This window comes from Nestor notabilis, unplaced genomic scaffold (assembly GCF_000696875.1).
Source record: "Nestor notabilis isolate BGI_N333 unplaced genomic scaffold, ASM69687v1 scaffold895, whole genome shotgun sequence".
Lineage (NCBI taxonomy): Eukaryota > Metazoa > Chordata > Aves > Psittaciformes > Psittacidae > Nestor > Nestor notabilis.
In genome coordinates this window covers 23786-42275 of record NW_009929610.1, presented here as the reverse complement: position 1 = coordinate 42275, position 18490 = coordinate 23786, and the positions used below count along the sequence as shown (strand labels likewise).

Sequence of the window (18490 nt, the reverse complement as noted above, 5' to 3'; positions counted from 1 at the left end):
CAGCAGGAGACACAAGTGAACTAGGAATGTTGGTGTGGTCCAGGTTTTCAGTTCTTCCCAAAAGGGAATGAAGTTCATCCACAGCTGAACTCCCAAAGTTCTGCCTGCATGGGCTTTTATTTACTTTATCTGTAAGAGGCCCCTCTGTGATTTCCTCCCTGGCACTAGAGAAGACATTCATAGGAATTCTTCTGTTAGCTTTAAAATTCACAACCTTTCTACTTGTTGGGGTAGAAAATGCAGGAGTCGAAGCTTTGGGTGATCCACTTCTTGTTCTTCCACCTCCTGACTCCAGGAAAGGCACTGCAGCAGAAGCACCCCCAGCTCCTTCTCTGCCATTCACGCTCCTGCTCTGGAATGGCAACGGTGTGGAAGCATTTCTTTTCTCAAGACCTTTGCGATCCCATTCTGGTGATGTTTCAAGTTTGGAGTGATCATTCAGTAACTTCTTTTTATCTTCAGTGGATTTAACATCTGTATGACTCCCCAAGGCACCATTTGATTTTCTGGTATTATTAGTATCTGTATCTTCTTCAAAGATTTCATTCTCACACTCTTCAATGGAAAATCCCAAATCAAAATTAACAGAAAACAGTTCTTGAGAACAGTCATAAAGATCATCGTTATCCAGAGACTGCTCGCTCACACTAACACCACCTGCCATTTCCATGGCTGTGGTTTTACTGCTTCTTGGCTGCTCCTCACAGGTTATATCAGTGTTGCTGCAGCACACCTTGGAAGGAAACCACTCAGAGCCCTGCTCTGCAACTGGCCCAATAGCACTCTCACCTGAATTTGACCTGCCTAAATGCTTATTGCTTGTAGAAAAACTTCCAATATTTGTGTCATAAAGGTGTTCATCTTCAAATAAATGTATACTGTTCTCTTCACCCATTACCGCTTCTTTCTTGTCAAGTTTAATATCCTCTTTTTGAGCAATATACTGATTCTCTTGAATTTCAGTGAATTCTTCATTGTCAAACAGACTATCAAAGCTGTTATCCCAGTGAAGTTCCTCTTTGGCTTTAACAACAGCGGTCTCAGAAGATGAGACAGTTTTTGGAAAACAAGTACTTAAAGAACCACGCAATTCACTGGTGACCCTCTCTTCAGAATTTTCAAGGAGCAGCAGTGAACAATCAGCATCTGAGTGTGCAGGAAAGACTTTGTCCTGTCGTCTCTCTGAACAACCATCAGAAATAACTTTTTCAAATGGACATATTATTTCTTCATTTCTCATCATGTTTTCAAAATCATAAACTTTATTCAATGAGGGAGGAGATTGTGATAAAAGCCTTTTCAGATGGGATAATACTTGTTTTAAACAAGAAGGCTCCTCAAGGGGTCTCACAAGAGCAAATGAATCCACATAGGATTCAGGAAGATAAAATAAGTCAGAGGACACAGGTGATTTCTCGGCTGTAAAGCTACTATAACCCAGATCTGTGTGGTTTGTTCCCAGTGAACTACAAGCTTTATCCAGAGTTTTGTTTTCCTTCACTGCTGCACTTTCATCAATTACAGTACTGTCACTGCTGTCACATAAGTCAATAAATCCATTTAAGTCAAATGTCACCTCTAGTTCCTCGTCCTCTTGACTGCCCTGGTCAACATTTCCTGCTGAGTAAGAAGTGGAACTGTTAGTATCTGTAGGCAACACAGGTACTTCCAGATTAGATCCGGAAGTTTCTTTTGGAGTCTTTGGTTTTGTTACTTTAAATGTGGTGAAGAATTCACTATCACAGTCATCTGTATCAGGTAAAAATGGTTTTACTTTTGATCTGTGTGCCACTTCTTTTCTAGATGAGCATGCCTTCTGATCAAATGTGGCATTGGTCATGAAGGGATGACTTTTATTCCTTTGAACATTAACATCTTCAATACGTAAGTGAGGCTGAATCTCCAGTTCATAGCAGCAATCTCCCTGGTGACAAACACAGTATAATATTTACTATAAACACATCCAGGCTTACAAGGACTCGTCATAAGGATATTTAAAACAAGTGACAAAGGTTTTCATACTCCTAAAGGTTATTAGAAAGGAGGAAGAACAAACAAAACAAAAACAAAACAAAACAAAGTGTTTCATTCTGCATTTAAAGTCACAACTTTCAAACAAAACATTTGCTGGCAGTAGCTGCAAATCCATGCTTGGGTAGTCAAGCCTAAATGTTTTAGAAAGGCTGAAAGATACCATGTGTAAATAAACATGGCTTGCAACAGAGCACCAATGCACAATATTCTGTACTGGGTGACTGTGTTGCGCACAGACTTAAGATGCAGTTCTCAGAGCATTAACAGGAAGCAACTCTACTAACGAAATATGCAAGGTATTGCATCCTCAGAGAGGCTTACCAGCTGTACTTCTGGGAGGACCAGCAAATAAGAGGAAGGTGCTTTGAGCAGAAGCAGCCCATATTCAAGCACAAGTAAGCCTGGAATTCTCCATTCTCTTTCTACTATTGTTTCCAATTTGGCCATTGCCTTTGATAGCCCATTAAGAACTTCCCACTTACATACTTTGAACTTACTCTTTTTCTCTACGCACGCTCATTAATCTTCTGTTCAAAGAGGCACTGACCTAGGCAACTAGCTCTTTTAAAAATACACTTGAAAAAAGCACAATAGACTTTGACATCATTCCCAGTTAGGTATCCATACAAGGACTGTCTGGATTGAAAAGCTATTTATTCATTCATTATTCTTCTCTCTCTTTTAAATTAAGAGCTCAAAATTAAGGCATGCAGTAGATAAAGCATACTATCCAGTATTAACAGTGTTTTTTCACTCTCAGTAATAATAATAATTAAACAAATTGATCACTAACTTCATACATGCCACCAAAAGGATGATAAGCAGAATAAATAGGAAGAACATGTGTACAGGTTGTTTTGGGGTCAGGGACACAGTTGGTTCCAAATCCCATTTACAGCAATGACACTTGTGTCTCAGTGACAATGTGTGCAGTTTGTGTGTGGTCAGCACCAGAGTGGTCCAGCAGGGGAAGGAAGTTCAGCTGCTAGAAACTCATCTTTAAAGGGTTCTCAAACACCTACTCTGAATGTCCCTACAGAAGATGCTACTTACCTGCTACACACTTAGTGCCTCTGCTTAGGCTATCCATTTATAAACACAGCCAAAGTAACTAAAAGTAAAGATTTTTAAAAGAGAGATCCCCAAGGAGATCCTCACAGTATACCAATTGACTTATAAGAAGTCTGAAAACCAAAATAGCAAAGAAAACAGTTGCTATTAAAGGTTAAAGGATGAGTTCCATTATGAGTGGTTTCTAAATAATTAGTTTCCCTCAAGCTCAGTCAAAACACAGACCAAGGTAGGAAGGCTTCATAGGAAATCAAAGACTAACAAACAATAACCAACACGACGTGGTCTAATTAACTTCACAAATGTCATCTGAGGAGATTACACATTTGGTTGACAAGATAACAGCACTGATAATGATACGTAAGTAAGGACTGAGCGTTGTGCAACATTTCAATTAAAACATCCAAGCATTGTAAGAACACAACATATATTAAATGGATTAAAGATTGATTAGCTGCCAAACCACTAAACCTTATTGAAAGAGAGGAGATGCTCTTTGCCCACCCAATACTTTTAAGAGATGCAGCACAGATTATTCACGCCTCTGAATTGTTCTGCATTTGTTTAAGTAACCCAAAGTAAAGCAACCCAAAACTAATCAAACGTGTAGGAAAAGATGAGGGTTTTGAGTATGTAAAAGGATAATTCAAATCACAACTGGATCAGAGGTCGAGCAGATAAGAGCAAATCTTATGTTGGGCCTCCCAACACAAAAAGGACATGGACCTGTTAGAGCAAGTCCCAAGGAGGCCAAGAAGATGCTCAGAGGGCTGGAGCAACTTTCCTGTGAAGACAGGCTTAGAGAGCTGGGGTTTTTCAGCCTGGAGAAGAGAGGGCTCTGGGGAGACCTCAGAGCAGCTTCCAGTGCCTAAAGGGGCTGACAAGAAAGCTGGCGAGGGAATTTTGGCAAGGGCATGAAGGGTAAGGACAAGGGGGAATGGATTTAAACTGACAGAGGGGAGATTTACATTAGATATCAGGAAGAAGATAGATTTCTTTAGAGAGACCAGCAAGAAAAAAACCAACATTGAGATGCTCCCGTGCATACCAACTTCCAGCTTTCTGAAAGGCCTTCAACAAATGCCTGCCAAAACCTTTAAAGAAACTTAAAAAGAGAAAAAACAGGGAAATTTCTTGCATGGATAAGTAACTGAGTACAACACAGAAAACAGAAGGAACAAGGAGTTCTTCCACTGAAGAATTTCATTAGGCCACTGCATATACCCATGACTATGTTCTAACTTGATAGGTGAAAGAAAAACTAAAGTCTAGTAGAACTGCTGTGTGCCAGGAGAACAGTCCAGAAGACAAATTTAGCATCTAGGACAAACTTTAGTAACCTGATTTCAAGCTTACATGGAGTTACATAACTGTTCCAGTTCAACTTAGTCGTTCAAAATACTTTCTCCCAAACAAAATACTTTCTCCCAGTGAGCTTAGCTAATACTGATGGAGTGAAAGGTCAGAATTATAATTATCACATTTTAGCCTGAATGTTACAACTTGTAGAATCTTACATTTCCTGATCAGCTCTTCTATAGCCTAGTAAGCTCCAGTGTGTACCAGCTACTCAGCAAATAGGTCATGCAAGAATAGAAAAACAGGCATCTCTTATGGTACTAAATCAATGACCTTGCTCAGAATTACTGTTCAGCTTAAAAAGCAACAGGGTTTTTTAGTATCAAAAAATAAAAACAAAAAAAGTAAACTTAAGATATAAAAATTTTCATTTTTAATATATTGGTATACATATAATAACACACATACACACGCATACTCTGTTTTCAAGTATTTAATATTAAGGCATCTACCAAAATTAAAATTAACCTCTTTCCTCATAAGCTGCTTTGGTTGTACATTTTCTAATGAGATTCAGATGTCTGCCAAAACCCTGGTGATTTTGCTATTTAGAAATGAAAAGATAAGTCTATAAACACATACAATATAGATTTTTAACAATTAGAACTTCTTTAATTGAAAGCTTGACTGAAACGGAGGTAAAACCGCTGTGCCTCGAATGTTCTCAGCCATGACCATTCTCCCCTACTCCCCACAAACACTTTTTAAATGTTTATGAATATCTCCTAGGCTATAATTATTGCTTTTAATATACTGGATATATTAACATATACTCGCTAAGGAAGCTAAGATGCACTTCAGCTGCAATGGAAGACTTCTGGAGGACAGAGAAATCAAAGCGTGCAGTCCTCCTCCAGCTCCTCTCACTCCTACAAAGAGAGCTTCTGCCTTTCAGCAATCCTACTCACTTGCCTACAAACTGGGCTGTAGGCAGTAAAGTCCTGTGCTACCCTCTGAAATGGTTTAACATAAAAGTATGTACTACATAGTATTTACCAATGTCCAGTAATGAGACTGAGGCACAAGAATGCAAGATGACAAACACTCACAGCTGCTGGACCCAGTCTGCTTTAACCCAGTGTGTTTTATCTGACCAAGAATTGAGAAAAGCATAGAAATAAAGAAATGACAAAATGCTCCTTCCCCAAAACACACTCCTGTGCCCACCTAGGCCACTTCATGTGAGCTTACACTGGCTAGACATTTCATCTACATCAATAACCGTAAGGGCAATGGAAGAGCTTTCACTACATACAAGATATGGGCATACAACATATTTTGACTCTCATAGAATGTTTTCTGCTTTATTTTATATTCCTTTCCTACTCATTTCTGAAATTTTAACCCATTTTTGGAGCAACAGTGACCACTAATGTTCACACAGAAATACCTAGAACAACTTTTTCCTGGCTAAGGCAGCTTTCTCCTTCATTCAACTTTGAACTTACTAGTACAGAACTTAACTCAACTTTCCTAATTCTTTAGGACATTTTGTCATTCTTTATGACCATCTTTTATTATCAAAATAATTTTCCACTGCTGTAAAAATTACTACTTCTCCAACCCACTTACAAATATGTTAAACAATTTTGATGCTTATGTGATTTCACTGCTCACCTACCAGCTATCTGAATACAGGCCACTGTTTATACCTTTCAGAAACTGGTTAATGAACAGAATAATCAATCCATCCTACTCCATGATGGCTTAATTTCCAGAAGATACTCTAGGGAAAGGAACACTGTCAAAAACTTTTTTGGAAGTTCAAGTGTATTATAATAGATGACACTTAAAAATGTGTCTAGTTGATTCCCGTAAGAAGTTTAAGGGCCGTGGAAACTACAATTTCCATCTACAAAAGCTGTGATATTTCTCTTCCTAACACATCACATTATTGATGTATCTACTAATCATATCGATCTTTTGTTTTCAGGCAGTTTGCCTGGAATGAATCACAAACTCTCTCATGCAGCCACCCAACACTCTTCTTCAAATCCCAAGTCAGTGTCTGACACCTTGTACTCCTGTGACTCCCAGGCTGATCTACGCAGCTGAGAACTCCTGAAGAACCACCATCTGCTCCTGCTTAGCAGGAACTGGCTACTATTCCTTTATCTGCTTGTTCTTATTTTGCTGATGCTCTAATTTGAGAGAGTGACTGACTATAAAGCAAACAGCTACACAACAAGAACACTCAAACGATCCCTGAAGGAAAGATTTATTAGCAAAATACGGGCTATGTACCCCAGCAATTATAGGAATGGCTGTCACTAAAGAGGCTAGAATGTTATAATGTAAAGAGTGCTTGATCAAGAACATCTGAAGTGTCAGAAAATAAATTAATCTATGGTTTAGTAACTGCTTATTTTATAAAAACTTCCTGGACAGAAGTGATAGTTAGTGAGTACTAGAGGTGTCTGACCTGGTAACTGCAGATTATTCTGTTATTTGACATTACTGATAGGTGAAAGCTGGCATTTCCTATTTGACTGCCTTAGATTTGGATGTCCCCATGCTAAGGGTTATAAAAATGTACAGGGGAAGGAGGCAACCCACCATCTTACAGGGAGATATAGAGCAATAACCTGGATACGACTACGTAATTTCAATGAAAATATGGATAGCAAAACACTCCTGAATCCTAGTGACTAACAATTTCCTAAACTTACTGCAGTTCCATGCCGACACTAAAAATACAAGCAGTAACAGCTAGATCCAAGCAGACAGCATGACTGTTGCACCTAAAAGCAGTTTTTCAACTACAGTAACAGTTCAGTGTTCTAAATAAACATTACTGATCGTCACCAATGCGTTATTATATTAAAACCAATTTTAAAATATTTTTCCCTCTCAAAACATAAATAGTATCTACACAGACATTTGGTGTATAGCAGCTCCTGCAAGAGTTCCAAGACTCAAAATGCTGTTTTACACTTAGCACACTTATTGTAAAAGCTTTGCCAAATCAGTCTTCTGTAAAAGCTTAAAGAACAACCAGCCAACTATTCACATCCATAAATATGTTGATGCTTTGTGAAAAGCAGCATACAACTATATTAAATCCATAAAACTAAATGCAAAATACCTGTACACAGGCAGACACCCCAAAGCAAACAAAATAACAATAGAGCAAACCCAAGAGAAGTCAACAGTAGCCCTGACTGATACGAGCTGTGGCTGACTGCAGGGAGGGAGATGAGGAGTGGACTCCTTAGCAATAAAACCCCACAAAGGCAGACAGCTAGGAGGGTGTCAGACCCACCAGACCACAGAACCCACACAAAGTTTCTCTTGTACATAGATTTAAGTTGGCAACCCTGTATCACATACTTAATATTTCCGCTGGTTTCTGTAAAATGTAGCGTTATGCCATGTTTTCCAGAAAACTAAGATCACTCAGCTTGGGAGGAAGGAGTATTTCTGGCTGGTGTGACTGAACCTGTGGCACTAGGGGTATTAGAGGCTTTCATGTGGTGCTGTACAGGAACACCGAGTCACCCCCAAACGCAGCAGATACTCAAATTAACACAGCTAAGCCCTTCCAGGTGCCGCACAATTGGCTCAATCCCCTTGTTCCTTGCACATGGCTGACACCCCAAAATCCTTTGCCTAATCACTCTTCTCTCTCCCCACTGTGAGTGCAAAACCCTGCAGGATCATTAAAAACAGAAAGCACCTGCAATTAAAGGTCTGAACAATCTAACTCAGCTCTCAATTAGCATTCAAACTCAAATAACTTGGCCACAAGATCAGAAGATCGATACAGCACGAAGAAACTATTTTAATTGGAAAGCTGAGACTTCTGGTCTTTCAGGTTCTCTCTGGCAGCCTTACCATCTAAGAGTAAACATCCTTCATGCTTGGAAGTATGTTCCTGTTGGTTTTGCTGGAATAAAGAACAAGCTTGGCCACCTCTGCACTGCTTTCTTTTGAAACTCTCAAGAGAGAGTATTTGCTTTAATTATCTGCTCTCTGCTGTTTAAGCCAGATTCAGTGCCCCATAGCCCAAGCCAGCAGTTCCACAGATGAATTAGTCCACCTGTCATAAACACCATACCTAAATGCTATTTGCTGGCTTAAATTACACCCCAAAAAATGCACTTGCCTTTAATATTTCATTTTACTTATCCTCAGAAGCCTGCACAAATGTCATTGCAATAACAACAATTACTTCGCCCTGACCTTGTTTACAAACAGTCCAATTTAATTTTCAAAAATGCCTAAAAGATATTGAATTATTTTGCATAAGGACAACTTGATTTGTTACCATGTTACAGAGAAAATCCCTGCTCATAGCTAGTAGAAAATCCAGCCCCATCTGCCCAGTTCTTGTTGCTGTAGCAATAAAGCCACACAGGCATTAAAGGCTTTTCTCTGGTGGATGTGCCTGTCACAGGGTTCATATTTGGGATTTCTTTTACTTTTTAAATTTTCTTTTGATTGTGCCAATTTCCCAAAATTATTAAGAGCATATAAATAATATATGTATAAATCCAAACATTTTCACTTTATTTAAAAATAACTAAGCCTTTAAAATGACCTTTTCTTTTACCTATTATGCAAAATACAACTGTATAGGAGGCTGCTTAGTGTCATTAAATAAGTACAAGGAAAGGGAAGCTACACATCAGTGAATTCCTGATCTTACTTTTGTAATAGAAAACACCCATAAGGAAAACACAAATAACCTCCTGAGTTGGCTCATATAAAGTTATTACCAATACCTGAATAAGGATCTTCCCAAGAAATAGTTAGTTTCATCAGAAACTTCCAGATCATCTGGTTATTCCTAGTAAAATAATGATTTTCCTGGTTTTATATTGTTATCCCTCACTAAGAAAATAATCAATAGAACTGTGGTTTGAGGTTCAGTATCTTACTTGTTTAAGGAAATAGCTTGTATTTGTCTTAAATCCCTCTGCTGTTAAGAACTGTAAATTAACATTGGACAGATTAGCAGTGGTATATTTGGCAATAGAATATTTGTAGCAGGCACCTGGATGCAAAGTACATATATACAAAACCCTTGAATTCACTGCTAAACCAATTATTGCTTGCACCCACTTATTTTCATATAAGAATGATATTTTAGGAAGTTTTTAGAGGCTTCATTTCTGCTAAAAGTAAATTTTAGAGGCTGGAGTAATATACCTTTATGCTATCCTACTGTTTAATTATAATGCTTTCTACAATTTCAAAACACATCTAAACACTACAGTAAAGCAAAGCTACTGAAAGTTTAAACTTTCTATAGAATTCAACTTCTGTAGAAACAATCTTCACCAAGAATGCCTAAGTCAAAGTAGTCTGTAAAACACCAAGGCTGAATGGAGACCACCGCAATCTGTGTATATGGAGTACATGTAACGCGCCTGGGGGAACATTAATCCGACACAGCAGAAGCACACTAAGCTAGTGCAGAGGCAGCAGCAGCCTTCTCCCTGGACTGCCTATGCTTTAAGCAAGCACAATGTGTCTGTGGGGTCTCACTGGGAAATGGAGCAGGACATTAAATAGAGTTAAACAAAAAAACTGGCAGAAAAACACGACTTGAAACCTCATGGTTTTCCCAGTCTTATGCTGAACTGCTCATGAAAAGACAGTGGCAAAAATCATATAGAGCCAGTGTTATACAGCCCTGCACTTGCAAATACAGGCAGACTGGATGTGGACCTGTTGGACTGAGACCAGAGGAGTCCATAAAGATACTCAGAGGGCTGGAGCACATCTCTTACAGAGAGAGGCTGAGACCAGAGGTTGTTCAGCCTGGAGAAGAGAAGGCTCGCAGATCTTAAAGCAGCTACCAGTACCTAAAAGGGCCAACGAGAAAGCTGGAGAGGGACTTTTGGCAAGGGCATGTAAGGACAGGACAAAGGGGAATGGATTTAAACTGAAAGAAGGGAGATTAGATTAGATATACGGAAGTTTTTCCCTGTGAGGTTAGTGAGGTGCTGGCACAGGTTGCCCAGAGAAGCTGTGGCTGCCCCATCCCTGGCAGTGTTCAGGGCCGGCTGGACAGGGCTTGGAGCAACCTGGTCTACTGGAAGGTGTCACTGCTCATGGCAGGGGGGTTGGAACTGGATGAGCTTTAAGATCCATTTGAATCAAAACTATTTTGTGATTCCATGATCTTTCTGTCAGGGGAACTTCACCCTCACAGTCACTCACACCTATATCAAACTTAGGAATACGGTTGAGACATACCCACCTACATAAACATGTTTTAGTAGGTGTGTAAAAGTCAAAACGTTATGTACAAAACTCTAAGTTCATTTAATTTTGCTCTACTTTTGCATTTTTCATTAATATGTTCTTCTAAGAACAAGTACTCTACAGTATGAAAAAGAATCAGTGTAGTAGTTACTGTTAAAGTAAACCATCCATGCCTCCCCGTAGGTCCAGATATGGGCAATGGGGCATAATCAGGTTTTGGCAAAGCTTGCTTAATTTTTGAAAGATCCTGATGTGAACTATTTTATATGCATTAATGTTGGGAATACTATATCATAGGGAAAAATTAGAAGTGTGTAATCAGAATGCTACATGAATGTTTTATTTCTTCTTATTTTAAGTTTAAAGTACAAACTTCAAATCAAACTATTAAGAAAACATTCCAGCTTTCATGAGAATGTCCCAGCAAGCATGCAGAACACATAGGGATCAAGAATTTGAGACTGGCTTTTATGAAGATGTAACCAGCTTTGTGGGCAAGAGAAGAGCAGTGGATGTTGTTTACCTTGACATTAGCAAAGTTTCTGGCACAATCTCATAGCTAAACTCATGAGATGTGGTTGGGTAAGTGGACAGCTGGCTGGACCTCTGTGATTAAAGTGGTTTGAGGACTGGTATGAAGTCCAGCCAGTGGCTGGCTGCTAGGAGTGTTTCTCAGAGGTTTTGAGTGCTTAACCTTTTTATTACTTATACTGATTATAGTACAGAGTGCACCTTCAGCAGGTTTGCAGGTGATACCAGGCAAGGGGAAGCATGGTTGAGGGCAGGGCTGAGGTCCAGAAGGTCCTAAGCAGGAAGACAGAAACCTCACAACAGAAAAACCAAGACAGCAGTGTGCCCTTGCGGCAACGGAGATGATCACACCCAGGCTCCATTAGTAAGACAGTTGCCAGCAGGGCAAGGGAACGGTTTAGTCTCCTTGGTTCATCATCTCTGAGACCACATCTGGAGTGCTTAGTCTAGGCTTGGGCTCCGAGTACAGTGTTCAAGGCCAGGTTGGACAGAGCCTTAGGCGACATGGTCTAGGGTAGGGCATCCCTGCTCCTGGTAGGGAGTTAGAACTAGATGATTTTAAGGTCCTTTCCAAACCTAACCATTCTGTGATTCTATGAAATATCCTTGACTGGATCAAGTCCAGCAGAAGTAGCCAAAACTGTCACAGGGCTGGAGCACGAGGATGTTCAAGGAAGACAAAGGAACTCTGTTCAGTCATAAGAAGAGAGGATATTATTACCATCTTCATCTCATTTAAGAGCAGAGGGAAGGCAGAGCCAGGCTTCCCAGAGGTATGCTGAGGCCAGAGTTAATGCATACAACACAAAGCAAGAGAAATTTCTGTAGGTATTAGAATTTTTCTACCGTGTGGGTGATCAAATGCTGACCATGGGGTCCAGAGAAGTGGTGGGATTCCAGCCTTGGAGATCCCAAAGGCTTGATTTGTCAAGGCTGCAGCTGCTTGATCTACATAGGTCCTGGACTGGTCCATAGCTCCACAGGTCCAAACTGAACTGCTCTGTGGTAATAGTGATGGCCCTCAAACAGCATTCACTAACAGAAATGACTTAGAAAAGAGATTTTTATTTTTTTTTAAAGAAGATATTTTACAATGAAAATTTCTATGGTCTGACTCAGTCTATAGTTATACTAATTTTAATCTGTATGCCTTTTCTGATTCACCAGAATTGAAGCTGTAGAAAGACTGAATTAAGAGAAGACTGGTGGTAACAGGAAACCAAAACCACCTCCCCACACTCACACATGCTCTCTCATTAGCAGTATGGAAGATTATGCTCTGCCAAATTGCAGGGCAACAAGTTTTTGCTGGTGTAATCTGTATGATAAGTAAGGACTGCCACCGCACAGTGACTGCTCCAAGGCAATTCCACCGTAAAAATAGCATACATCATTCACTTTCGTTCCCTTTGGTGAATTTCAGTGGGAACATATCCTGTCTTGGGAAGACTGTGCCACTCAAAGGAGTCAAGGATGACTTAAGAAAATATGAATATTTGCATACAAGAAATCCCTGTCAGTGCTGGTAGAATAGATGCATCTTTGGTTTTCGTGAAACAATTATGGTGAAACTTTGATGTCCTTGCACCTTGACAATTTGGTTTAGATAAAAAAGAAGCCAACAACTGAAGTTTAAAAACTGGGTGTTCAGTGCTGATTACAGCTTCTATCATGTCAACCTTGTCAGGTTACTGCTAGTGCTGTTCTTCCCTGGAAGAATTCAACAGCATGGAGTGATGTCTCATGTTGTAACCTCTCCTATTCAGTGGAGTCATTACAAGGTGATTCTGGTATGCCAGTGACATCCAATTATGATTTCTGTAACTGATGAAAAAGTTCAGCATCTCCACCTATGACTAGTTAAGACAGACCAGAGAAAGCTGGCAGGAAATCAATACAGATAATGCCTGAAACTCTGAGCTGGAAGACAGTGGAATGAAATAACAGGCAGTCCCAGTCTTTTGACTGTGAGAACATTACCTACAGTGTATCACAATTAAGTTGACATATAGCTGTTAAATTAGAAATAGTGAAAGGCAACTTGTTATCAATTAATAGTTGTATCCCTTCTTTTCTGACACAGATCTTCCAGCAGTTTGCACTGCTGTTTGCAGCTCTCTGCAGCACTGCAGCAGACTGTAGGCAGGACTGCTCTGCAGTACTCAGCTTGAGAGCTTGTGTGCTACCGCAGCACATCAGCAGGACTTGCTACCGCAGCACATCAGCAGGAATTCTGAGTGAAGAGCTACACAGGGAACACAGCACCAACATGTCCTGCTTGTGCTCGTTGGCCGTCAAAGCTAAGCAAAATGTAAAGTGATGACCAAAGTGTGAAAACCCATGGGGCCTCCCCATAGTTCTGGGATGTGACAACTTCTCTATTTGCTGCACAGTAGAGAGCAGAGGTAGGTGAGCTGGGCTGTCTCAGTCTCATGAGAGACAGTAGGTAGACCTACCTCTGTAAAAGTTCTGTAAATGCTTGCTTGTGAAAGTAAGCATTTGATATTCTGCTTTCCTTATAATTAATGGCACTTACTTTGGCAGAGTTTGGGGGAGAAGACTGAAGACTTGCTTGGTGACTAAAATATTTGCTCTGTAAATTATTTTAAGGGTGACAGATTTTGGTTTAGCATCTACAACTTTAAAGGTGCTTGAGAACCTGAACAGACTTCTGATATTAATGCAGTTTCACAAAAGGAACTTAAGTCACAAATACTTCAAGTGCCTGATGGGGAAGGAAATCCTCAATTAGAAGGGCAATTCTATATTTTGTAATGATTTCTTTACCTCTTGACTTCTTTCAGTTCTCCATTGCTGAACTATCCCCAAAGCCCTCTCTCTGGCAATGTGTTCTTGACCCTAGCTTGGGAACACAGACTCTCAAAGAAGTCAAGAATGCCATTGTTCTGTGATGAAGCAGAGAAGCTTATCTTAGCTCTGAAAGTTTTATTTACAACCTTCCATTAATACACTTCCCTAGCGAGGAGTACAACTACAATGTCGCTATTCTCTTCCTTGATTAGTCTCGTTATTCAGGAAACTGGCAGCTTAGCAACAGGTTCTGATGACCTAGAAAACTTCTACGCACTAAAAAGCAGTATTTGTGGCACATAGAAGAGACAAACTGGAGGAAAAAAAGAGCGGTGAACAACTGAAGTCTTCAGGCACTGTCAATGGGTGCAACATCTACACACATTTTCTTGCCTGTATCTTTCACTACAAAGGCGAATCTGCTTCTCTCTCACATGGTTTTCATCCATATTTGTTTGACTGCCCTCCTCTTATCCTTTAACTCTTAGAAACAATTAGGTTTTTAATTAAAGCTTTCAAAGAAAACAAACCAAAAAGCATCAAACCACAACTACCTTCAAACATACAATACATTCCTGAAATATTTTTATGGGGTGCATTTGGTGTGGATACAGGATACAAAATTATTTCCAATTCCTATTACACTCTGGAATAGTTTTAATAGTCTTGGTGTCTTCGCTCCTTGACATATGTAGTTCTTGTATTTAAGTTTTTTTTGTAAAAAAATGATACTTAGATCCATTAAAGAAAGAATGATGTGGGGTTTTTTGGAAACACTGTTTTGAAACAACATCTGTGGAAAAAATGAGGAATAACAGAATACCAGTGGGAGATATTTTAAACCAAAATTAAATACATATTATTCACTTCTCAGTGACTAACTTTTAGCCCCACACAAACACTTCCCCACTTTTTGTTTCAGCTGACTAGACAGAACTAGAGCATTCATTTTTTAAGTAACCTAATTGTGTATTAAATATTTGTGCATGTTTACAGCCAGCCAGATGTAAACTCCTTACCTGTTCATGTCTCATCTGTTCTATCATTTCCATAACACTGATAAAATGGTAACAACGATCCGAGTGACCAACCAAAGATGTAGGAAAAGGACGACTCTGCCAAATTATCCATTCAGATAAGGAAAGTTCATGCGTAGCCTCCTTTTTGTGCTTCTGCAGTTTGAAATTAAGATGGGTTAGGAGATTTTAATCAGGAAATTGTTTAGCAAAACTATTTCCACTTCTCTAAATCAGAAAAGAGCTTATAAAGCTTGAGGTTTTCTTTCAGTAACTCTTTTACAGTTCAATAAACAAGGGAATGAAAAAGTGTTGATACAATACCATCATGAATACAGCATCCTGCACAAAGTTCATAGAAACACAAACAAAAGTTTAATGGATACTGAAAGACTTCTTGATGTATTTTTTTTATTTACAGGTTTAACCTCAAAACTCCATTTCAAACATCTAATCCTAAATTCTTCACCTCAAAAATATACATATAATTCTCAAAATTGCATTTTAATGTAGACCTCTTTCAGCTTCAGAGTTAAGTCTGTTACTTAAGGTATCCTTTAAGCTTCATGTCAAAGGAAACATTACATTTCAGTTAAACTCACTGATATTTCTTCCAGGTTTTCTAAGGTTTCAAACTGAACTTGAGGTAATATCGGTTCCTTTATTCCATCACTTTCCTTAATCCTGTAAAGTCTATCCCATATTTCAAACTCCTCAGACGACAGAGACCAATTCTCATGACAGTGCATTTGCTTTTGGCCTATGGGAGGAAAAATAAAAACAGGAAAATGTTACCTGCTTTAAGAAAATAAAAAGAATAAAAAGAATTTTCTATGATAGCAGTCAAAAGAAAAAAATACCTATCTATTAAATTTGTTTTGGGGGCAGGCATCATATAAGCAAAGATCTAGAAAGACAGATACAAATAGATATATCAAATACCTATAGGCCCTAAAGATGGTATAGTAAACAGGTAGAATACATGGCTTGAATTTCTAAACATGTGTCTCAGAGACCTTGGGGAATAAACAGCTTTTTTTTTTTTTCTTAAGCTGTTTTTTAAATACAGGAAAGCAACATCAACTTCTTGTGGTAAAAATATTTGTTAGTCATTAGGACAGAAACAAAAGTAGTACCAAAATTCCCCAGGAGCAGGGAAAGAAGAAAATATTCTCCCGAGTTTCATTTAGACTCATAAGTGCAAGTGAGAAGTATAGATAAAAACAAGATAAGTGATCATATGGCAGCTGCAGACAAGACTCTGAGCAAGTACACTCCAATGATGACAAGGACATGAAGTCATCTTTGCCAGTCTCACAACAAGCCTTGATACCACCACTATCCAAAAAATGCCAAATCCCTCAAAACAGCCATCAGTATGAATAGCAAGTGAACATCCAAAGAATCAGTGTTAAGAGCATGTTAAGAATGCGACTGCATTCAGCCCAGATGTATGAAGCTTGGAGAAAATGAAGTTAATTTAACAATCGCTCTGCAGACAGGATCAATCTGAAGCCAACTCCCTATTCTGAATTAATGCCACATAAAAGGAATCCGCCTGTACCTTTCAATCCTCTCAAGTTACAATTGCCAGAGACTGTGTCTCCACAGGATAGTATGACAATGTTTATTAGAGACTCAAAACCAGAACCCTGACGGTTCAGAGTACTAGGTTTAAGTGCTGTTCAGAAAAGAAGTCTTTCACGGCTGGAAAAACCTAACCAACACTGAAGTTCTATTAAGGCCATCATTAAAAAACAAACCAAAACCAAACGCTAAAAAAAAACAAACCCAGAAGATCAATATTGCTACTAAAATAATTTTAACTTTTGTCTAGGAGATGGTACACCCCTTTATAGCTAACACACTGCTCAAGGACCTGGTAGAGGAAAAAAAGAGACATGAAGAAAATGAAAATTAAGAACACTTATCAGAAAAGTGTTATCTCCCAGCCTTTCCTATTGTTTGTAAGAACAGTTAAGTATTAGGTCTGCTCCAGCAGTTTATATTCAACACCCACACACCAAGAAAGAGTATGTCAATCTTGGATTAGCCTGGAAATCTGGACAGTATTGCCTGAACAAGGTAGAAAGTAAAGGCCTAAAAAAGTCCTCAGTTGTAACCAAAACCTAACACCCTGGGCCAGTTCAAAGTGACTTCTGCTGCTTCACTTAAGACTTATTGTCACAATCAAGAAGGAAAAAGATGGCTTACCAAGGAATCAACTATGTATTTTCAAACAGCAAGTTTTTAGATAGGAAAAGCTGGACAGTAGAAGTAAAACTTTGCAGACAAAGAGATCTGGTTTAGGTTCTCTCCTGCTCTTAAGGACAGACGATAGTACAGACAGTGTATCAGAACTTTCCCAAACAGCTCAAGTGGTGAACTGCTGCCATGTTCAAGGAAACACCAAGAACAACAGATAGCTTCAGTTCTCTATGTTCTCTGTTCCTGCTCTAGAGGAGAAGAACTTTTGACAAAGACAAGGGGATCCTACGATAGCCACAGTGTAACACTATACAGGCATGAATGCCTCTAGCAGCTGGCAAAATTCAGTAACAGGTATTTCTCGAAAGCTCTGGACTTTCTGCTTCTGTTTCTGAGCCAAGCAAGTATTTCTGGCTGTCAAGAAAACAGACTCTGTACATGAAGAAAGCACAACAGATCTCCCTGAGGGGAAAGGAAAGGAATCCCCCTGGCTGGTAAAGCAGACAAGCAATGTGGTACAGCAGGTTACTGCCTAAATTACAAGTTGCTTAACTTCTCCCTTCACTAGAAACAACAATTTCTTACAGTGCAGGGAAAGAAGGCTGAAGAACGAAAGCAGGGACTGAAGTCTACTTTCAAACCCTTTTTCAGTTATACAACCTAGTTGCTGTTACACAGGGAGGGAAACTGAAGCAGATCTCACACTGAAGAAAAATGACCTTAAAGCAAACTATTCTGCAAGTTCTCACTTCTATGTTTTAACATTTTTAACCCTCTCCATTGTTGTTCTACTCAACTTACATGAGGAAACACATCATAAAGTCTGACAGGACTGAGGGTGTACATCAGGCGAAACCTAACAAAAATGAAAAGAGACTGGCAGAGAACTTACAATAATGTTAGAAATGATTATCCAGACTTCCAGCACTTTCACCTTTTCAATTATATTGTGGGATTGTTATTCTCATTTTATAACAAAAGATGACCATAAAAACCATGAGCTGTCTCCAAAGATATTTGCCCAGATTTTTCCACCAGTGAGTACAAGCCATTTTAAGCACAAAAATATTCTTTCTCAAGTGCTTTTTGATTTTACTGCATTTACTAAATATGCTCAATTTTAGCAAGCTCGTTAGAAAAACAAAGACAGAAAAGAATCTCAGTTTAGAAGAAACGATGTAAAAGGACTGCCGAGTAATGGGAATTTTGCTGTTGTAGCTGTACTCTTTGCAGAAAAGCTCCTATAA

General features: G+C 39.1%; 1 protein-coding gene across 1 annotated transcript in view; it reads right to left on the bottom strand.

The window, feature by feature from the left end:
- The window catches only part of FANCM (Fanconi anemia, complementation group M), a gene marked incomplete at its 5' end in the record, with an annotated part of 46144 nt that overhangs the window by 12663 nt on the left and 14991 nt on the right, over window positions 1-18490 (bottom strand). The window contains 3 exons of the mRNA XM_010015048.1: window positions 223-1924; window positions 15039-15191; window positions 15638-15795. Of these exons, the coding sequence (XP_010013350.1) occupies window positions 223-1924; window positions 15039-15191; window positions 15638-15795 (2013 nt within the window). The remainder of the gene's footprint in view (window positions 1-222; window positions 1925-15038; window positions 15192-15637; window positions 15796-18490) is intronic.